General features: G+C 44.0%; 1 protein-coding gene across 1 annotated transcript in view; it reads right to left on the reverse strand.

Moving 5' to 3' along the window:
* The window catches only part of Lcmt1 (leucine carboxyl methyltransferase 1), a 43,250-nt gene extending 42,456 nt beyond the window's left edge, over positions 1-794 (reverse strand). The window contains exon 1 of the mRNA XM_010623486.3: positions 498-794. Within this exon, the coding sequence (XP_010621788.1) occupies positions 498-610 (113 nt within the window). The 5' untranslated portion in view covers positions 611-794. The remainder of the gene's footprint in view (positions 1-497) is intronic.
* Positions 795-8,159: the final 7,365 nt, after the last annotated feature.

Here is an 8,159-nt window from a genome sequence, read left to right on the forward strand (position 1 = left end):
GTTTCTTTAGGGCCCTGGCCATGCCCCCACCACACCTGCTACTGCACTAATGGGCGGCGAGTGGTAGTGGCTCTGTAAATAAACATTATGCTTATGCAAATAAACATTATGTATTCTAGAAGGGTCATCTCTCCTTTAAGGGCCTGAGTTACAGGTGCACAATGCGAATCATGCCACCCCAACAGAATTTAATCTAAGAAGGTATAATCTGCACTTCCGAAACCCATCAAGGCTGTGATTAGTATCTGCAACGCCACTGTCTTTCCCGCAAGACTTCATCTCCTAGAAAGCCTAGACTCCATTCGTGGTACCCCAGACTCCACAAGCCAGGCACACGGCGCTGCCGAGAGTCCCTACTCCTCCCCTGAATGCCTGAATGAATGAACCCCCGCCCAGTGCTCTTCACAGGTGTGAAGCGAAGACCGCTGGAACTGGGTGTGGTATTCTTCTCGGGGGCCCAAAAACGTCCCTCGGACACAGGCCGGCCTCCACCTCACCTCTTGCACACAGACGCATCTTCGCAGGTGCCGCGCACGCCCTCATCGTCCGTGCCGCGGCTGGCCGAGGAAGGAGAGGCGAAAGGGGACGACTCCCTCTGGCTAGCGGCCATGGGCGTGGAGGTTTCGGGATACCGTGCCCACCAGGGACAGGGAAACCGGGCTGACAGGCAGAGGCTGCGGCAGCAAGCCACAGCGAAACGGGGCGAAGGGGCTGAACACCACCGACTCTGCGGGAGCGGTTTAGGGACACCGCCCCCGCGAGGGCCTCAGCAACCTTCCGGCTGATTGGCGCCTCTGCTGAGAAGCTTATTGGACATCTTCCCCGCCCCCTCCGACAACGGAGCTGTTCATTGGGAGGCTGATCTAGTTCCGCCCATACGACCCGGAAGTTTACAGGGGGCAAGGAACATGAAAACGACCTAAGAGTAACGCAATGCTTTATCGGAAGTGTAATCGTAGATGCTTCGGGAGACCGTCCGGTTTGTTACCACTGGCCAAGAACTTTTATAAACATTATAAAATTATAATATTAATATAATTATAATTAATTAAATCAGGCCTAAGAACTAACAGCAGGCTCTTTAGTACTGGGGAGAAAGGTATAAGTTGTTAAATTTCGGTCGGGGTTCAGTGTTATTCAATTTAATAAATTTTTAAGGGGAGCTGACTCGTTAGGTCCTGTTCTAAGGACCTTGTACATAAAATCTTTGAAGTGTTGTGAAGGAGGTATTACATAGAAAACCAATACAATGGGAAATACATAACAATGAAAAAATTAGAGCTACCGAGTGCAAGCATCAATGTCTGAATTTCAGAAATAACGCATTTCAGTGACAGAAAGACATTTACCGATTTAATAAAGTTCAAACCAAGCAAAATCAATGTTGCTTAGAGAAACAGGTATTTGATGAAATATGCAGAAAAGCAAAGGAATGAGGAGGGAGAAACAGGAATCAGGATACTGGTGACCTCTTAGTGGGTTATAGGTGGGCAGTGGAAGGGACTAGAAAAGGAATTCATAGATGCTTCTTCAGTATCTCAAATGGGAATGGGTCTGCACATATTTGTTTCATTATTATTCATAATATATTCAAAATGTTCACTATGGACATTTTATGCTGGATTTATTGCATAATCTTTGTTAAGTTAAAATATATGCTTGTATATTTTGTTTTACCTGTCTTATGTTGGGAGTAGGGAAGGGATATACACAAACTTCAAGAACTTTGAATAGTACCATTTTTTTAAAAAGTAAAATAGTTCTTGGGATGTACTTCAAATACAAGCTCCAGTACTACAAAACAAAACAGGGCCAAGGATTTAGCTCAGTGGTTCCACTGCATGCCCAGCAAATGCAAGGACGGGAGTTAGATTCCCCAGTTATTTATTTATTTAAAAAATACAGTAGTCCTTGGGCCTGTAATCCCAGTTGATTGGGAGGCTGAGGCAGGAGAATCACTTGAGCCCACAGGAATAGGAGGCCAGCCTGGACAACATCACATTTTGTCTCAAAAAAATTTTAAAAGAAACTCAGGATACACATCTTGGGTCACGTGCAGATATGCCATGCTTCCTTAGTATTCAGTTAAGACACAAGTGCACATTGATACCCAAGATAGAGATGCCTGCGGGATCGGAATGTAAACGTTAATACCAGAGTGACTTCCCAGGCAAAGAGAAGGAAAGTAGAATCTAGCCCCCCTCCAAAAGGAACTTTATTTTAAGTTCTATGCAACTTGTACTTTTTTTTTTTCTTTTGGTACCAGGAATTGAACTCAGGAACTTGCACTTAACTCATCGTGAAAACTAAAAGCATTACAAACACTGCTCGAGGTATCCTTTGAGCACAGCTTCCTATCCCATCCACAGCCACCCTCACAAGAGGCCACCCCAGCCCTTAAAAGCATTGGAAAAATGAAAGCGTTATGAATATTTTATGAAAATGAAAGAGATGAAAATTGAAAACAAAGGTGAGTTTTTTCGAAAGGCACTTTCGAAACACAGTGGGTGTTTCTTTAAACATCTCTAACTTGAAAAATCTTCCATCCCAACTCTAGTACATGCCAGGTGACATCAGCAGATGTGTATATGTAGGAAGGCAAGCGATCTGAAACTAGTGAAAGAGGCTGGCCAGCCCACTAGGTTCAAGTCCAGCTAGGTTCATAAAACGGAGACGCACCTCTTTTCCTGTTGGGTTTGGATCCTGGGGACTTTTGCAAACTTTGTGGTACCTTTGTAGATCGGTTCTTCTCTCCCACAGAATCCAGAGGTTTCTTATCACAAGGAGAAAGGTTTGTTGGTGGAGTAGATGAATGAGATTCTATTTCTAGAAACTGAACAAAATGTCTGAAAAAAAGCTCTTAAGGGGCCAGAGATTTAGCTCAGTGGTATCACTGCCTGCCTCACAAGCTCAAGGTCCCGAGTTTGATCCCTGATACAAAAAAAAAAGAACTCTTAAGCAGAGATTGCTGATTGGGCTTTTGGGCTTTAGAAGGTGTGGGGCCGCCTCCATGCCACCTGCTCCTCCACCTGGCTGCATCACCTTGGTCTTCATGAGACAACCGCTCTGCTTCCTCCTTGGGAAACCCACCATGCATCCCACTAATCATAAGGCTTCCTGTTGCTCTCACATTGTGATGCTTGAAGGTATCCAAGGAAGGGAGTTTTAATTAAGGCTTTGTCTGCTTTTCCTTCTGCGCTGTGTGCAAAGTTCATTAGCCTTTTTTTTTTCTTTGTACATCAACCAGCACTTCCTGCCAGAACTCATTTTTTTTTAATGGTAGCAAGGTTTTATTTGTAAAGATAGAAGAAAAGAAACCTGCTCTGTACAGTGAGTTTGGGCTAAGTAAAAGTAAGAAAAAGTACACTCTTGAAATTCATCGATCTGTTCTTCCTTCACATCCAAGACAAATACACTGGGCCGGAACTTGCAATCTTCCTGCCTCAGCCTCCCAGAGTGCTGGGGTTACAGGCCATGGCCACTGTGCACATCCTCATTTTCATCTACTTTATTAGTGAGATTTTACCTCGGAGAATGTAATGGACCATTTTGGCTTTGAAGGCAATATCTTTTCCCTTGAACAACTTTTGGAGAACATTTCGTTTCTCTTTTGGCTGTTTACTTTCCGAATTCATTTGTCTACATTCTCCTTCCAGTCTGAGGTGGCAGCAGTCAAATCGGACACTCTCTGGTTGTCTTCTGTGTTGTTTTCCTGTGGTGATTTTCTCAGCTCTTCAAAGTCTTTTTGGCACAGGCATTTGGAAGCTTTGGCTCTTACATCAGATTTCCCTGCCTCCAGAGATTTCACTCAAAGTGAAGACAATTTTGAGTCCATGGAAAGCTGGGGTACAATATTGGGCTATCCTGAGAGCCTGCCCTCGGTGTTACAGAGCTGCTGTGTGGTGTTCTGAACTTGAGCCAATTACTGCACCAACTTCTTGGGTTTGGTTTTATTGCCTTCGTAATATTGGGTCAGGTCGGCATAGTTCACCTTAGGTTCAAATTATGATCAGTGTCTATTACCATCTATGTCTGAATCTGCTGCAGTTCTCAAAATAGGGCTCTCATGCTGTGCATTTGGTACCTGCTATTTCCATTCTTTTATTTTATTAACTTGCTGCTTTAATTTATTATGTTCCTCTAAAAGCACCTTCAAAATAACTCCCGTTAATACCTCCAGTCTCACTGGCAGTGTTGGATGCTTGTAAAATCTGACACTTCTTACTCAATGCATCTATTTCCATGTCTTTCTCTCCAGTGAGCTATGATCAATTCTGCATCATTTTTCTAAACATGTCCTGACCACTACTTGTCTCCTAGGCAACTGTTCCTCTTCACCCTGCAGCTTGACCAGGACTACTTCTTTGGTACCAACCATGCTTATCACTTGATGATATGTTCTTTTTATTTTTTTTAATTTAATTTAATTTATTTCTTTATTTATTTTTGGTTTTTTGAGACAGGGTCTATGTAGTTGAGACTGACCTGGAACTCACTATGTAACCCAGGCTGGTCTCGAACTCACAGTGATCCTCCTGCCTCAGCCTCCTGAGTGCTGGGATTACAGACATGTGCCACCACGCCCAGTTGATATGTTCTTTTCAGATTGTTATTTTCCCTACTCTTCTCATTCCTAACAACTGAGTGTGTCCTGGTTAGGTAATGTTCAGGTAGTGTGAAGATCCTGTATCTCTAACCCTCTCTGCTGAAAGATCTAAGTTAGTTTACCAAGCTCCTCTGTGGACAGCTGATAGGTCCATTTAAGGAAAAGCATATTCTTTTCATTCCGAAGTTGAATCTGCAGCTTGAACAGTTGAATTCTTATCATTTCTTCTTTTTACTCATCTTTTGGTTTTGGTTTTAAATAAATCATGCTTTTCATTTCCTTTTTCTACACCCAGACAATTGAATCTTTTTTTAAAATGTGACAAACATTGGCTTCTGAATTTTTCCTGCACTTAAGTTTTGATTTGTTCTATTATGTTCTACAAATACTTGATTTCCTCATCTCTCCTTGAAATGAACTGTGAAAGTGATTATTTAGTTTTTCTTTTTTTTTTCTTTTTTGGTGTGTGACAGGGTTTCACTATGTACCTCAGGCTGGTCTTGGAACTATGTACCCCAAGCTGGCCTTGAACTTGAAATGATCTTCCTGCCTCAGTCTCCTGAGTGCTGGGATTACAAGCATGTACCACCATGCCTGCCCCATGCTAGTGTTTGAAATCATCCATTGTCTGTTTCTTCTCTTGTAAATACCAAAGTAGGTGCATCTCACTCTGCTTTTGATCTTCAATGATCTTTTTTGCTGTTTGACTTCCTCCCTGAGATTGCCTTTGATTATATTCAGTTGAGACCTCAGCTTCTAGTACTGTGACAGTATCTAGCATTTTAGGGTCAGCCACAGATGCCACTCTGTTCTGTTTCTCCCTCAGTCATTCCATTTCTTCTTGGATACAAGACTTCTTCCTCTCTTGCCTATGCTTTGCTGTAAAGTTTCATTTTCTTAAGGCTTGAGTATATTTATGAAATTCCTCTAGAAGCTCTGAACCTTGCCTAAATTTTAATTCTTCCCTCTCTGTCACAGTATCATTTTGATTCAACACATAAGGCTGCAATTTCAAGGCTCACATTCAAGTATTTGTTTCTCTTTTAGATGGCTCACTTCTTGTCTGATTAGTGAGAAAAAGCCATTGCCTGTCATTATCTACAGATGGTAATTGCTTAGGTCTTTAACTGTTTTCAAGTTCACTTTTTCAGTAGGTTCTACTTTTTCAGTTTGTAGAATCTGCACAGGTTTTGGACTTCTTGGGTTTTAGAAAGATCTGCAACTCCAATTCGTGAGCCACCTTGCTGTAAGATGTTTTCTAACTCTTCATTTCTTTCTTCATAATAACTTAGGTTCGCTCTGTGCCTGTTTTAGTCACTTTCCTCATCACTGGGACAAAATACCCTGTACCTGCAATTTAAAGCAGGAGAGGTTTATATGGCTCATGGTTACAGTCCGTGGTCAACTGTTTCCATGGCAGAAGGGAAGAGCAGAAAAAAGCTGCTTATAAATAGGGGTATGGTTGGCTGGGCGTGGTGGTGCAGGCCTGTAATCCCAGCACTTGGGAGGCTGATACAGGAGGATCGCTGTGAGTTAGAGACATGCCTGGGCTACACAGTGAGTCTGTCTCAAAAAAAAAAAAAATAGGGGCATGGTAGGATATGCCTGTAATCCCAGGAGGATCGCCATGAGTTCAATGCCAGCCGGGACTACATAGCAAGACCCTGTTTCAAACAAACAAGCAAACAAACAAACCCCTACCAAAGTACCTGTTTATGTTATGGCATCCAAGAAGCTGAGAGAGAAAAGAAGGAGCAGGGGAAGGAGATGTACTCTTCCAGGTCAGCCCCCAGTGACCCACCTCCAAACAGTCCCTGCCTCCTAACAGCAGGTCAGTGTGAATTACGCTTCCTGATGAGTAGAGAATCACCATGATCCAGTCACCTTTCTAACTCACGAGGCTCTGAGGCGACCCAGGTCTAAATGGTAGCAACATTTAGGGCCAAGTTCTATCGGTTTCTGTTTCTGTAATTCTGACATTTCAAAGGTGATGATCAGCAATCTCTTGATTTCTGCTCACATTCCTTCATGGTCTTTTGCAGTTGGTAAATTTCATTTTTACCTACTGGTACTAGTTTTTCCTTCCACAATGGAAGTCTGAGTAATATATCTCCAATGGCCAGCTTCAGACTCAAGTATGTTTTGTTTTGAGACAGTGTCTTGCTGTGTGGTTCAGGGTGGCCTTGAACTATGTAATCTGGGCTGGTCTAAACTTATGACAGTCCTCCTGCCGCGGCCTAAAATCCATGCCATTGGCTTGGAAAGTTGATGTATGATTGGTATCACCACCAAATGAAGGTGATGCAGTGGTCAGTAGTGCACGCCAGCTTCTGAATGTAGTGACCTAGTGCCAGGCTGCAGCTAACGGAAATGATCTTAAAGCCTTAGCAGCCTTGCTTTAAGTTTTATTTGTACCACTTTCCTTTTGTTTGATTTAAGAGTAGGAAAATTTTATTGAGAGAAAGATAGCTTCTGTCTAAGAGAGACAGAAAGGGGACTGGAAAATGGGTCTTCCCTGTCTTATGATTTATGTTCATGACATGCAGTTTCCAGTCTAATCTGATGCTCTGAGTTTCCATATTTACCCTGTTGATCAGTACAAAGACTTTTAGGTCTTGGATCTGAAGATTGCCAGATTAGTTTTCTCCCAAAGTTAGATACCTCTTCCCCATTTCCTATGCCCTTCACTGGCATATTCTGGTCAAATTAAAGAGGTGGGATGTAAGCAAGCTGAAGCCTACTGGCCCCAGGACATGGCCTGAGCCAGGATTCCAGGGGATGAGCTGCGTGCATCCCCCGACTTCTGCAGGTCAAGGTTGGCCCTTCTTCCTCTGGGGCAGTGACTTCCCCCGCGGTGTCACACAGCTCCTGCCAATGTCATGCTGGCCACAAGACCTCGCTCCTAAACCACAATCTCCAGATACCTAGTTCTGAGGGCAAGCAGGCATGTAGTAAGAGAAATGCACAAGGCCTTCCAGTTTTTTCCCCCCACTTTTTTGAACTACACTACGATTTGTTGCTCACGCCACAACTGTCTTTAAATGACAGTAAAATTTATACAGTGAAATGCATCCAGTCTTTGACTACAAATGGGTGCATTTGTCTATAGCTGCACATAAGCACCTAACCTGGCATCAGTGCCCACGGACGAGTCTTGTCCGTTCTCGGACATGTTACAACAGGTCCACAGTAGGGATCTCGTCACAGCAGTGGATACATTCACTGGAGACCTCTTACAGATGGAGGTGTCGGTCAACGCGCGTGGGCTAGTGGTTGCGGAGTTGGTGGATGGCACAGGCGGATTTTCCTGCAACTGATATCATCTAGAGGGTCATCGGGCGGTAACTGGGGTCAGGAGCTGAGACCTCGTGGTGCCAGTGTTTTGGGACTGAAGCCCTTAGAGCAGCCTGACCCAGCTCTGCCCGGCTAGGTTAGGTTTCCCCGAGTAGGGTTCGGCTCTGTCCGGCTCGGCCATGCTGTGTTCAGCCTGGCTCCGCCCCTCTCGGCTCGGGAGGGCTCGGCTCCTCTCCGCTCGGCTGAGCTCGGCTCTCTC

Source organism: Fukomys damarensis, unplaced genomic scaffold (assembly GCF_012274545.1).
Source record: "Fukomys damarensis isolate Sample0158 unplaced genomic scaffold, DMR_v1.0_HiC HiC_scaffold_34, whole genome shotgun sequence".
NCBI lineage: Eukaryota > Metazoa > Chordata > Mammalia > Rodentia > Bathyergidae > Fukomys > Fukomys damarensis.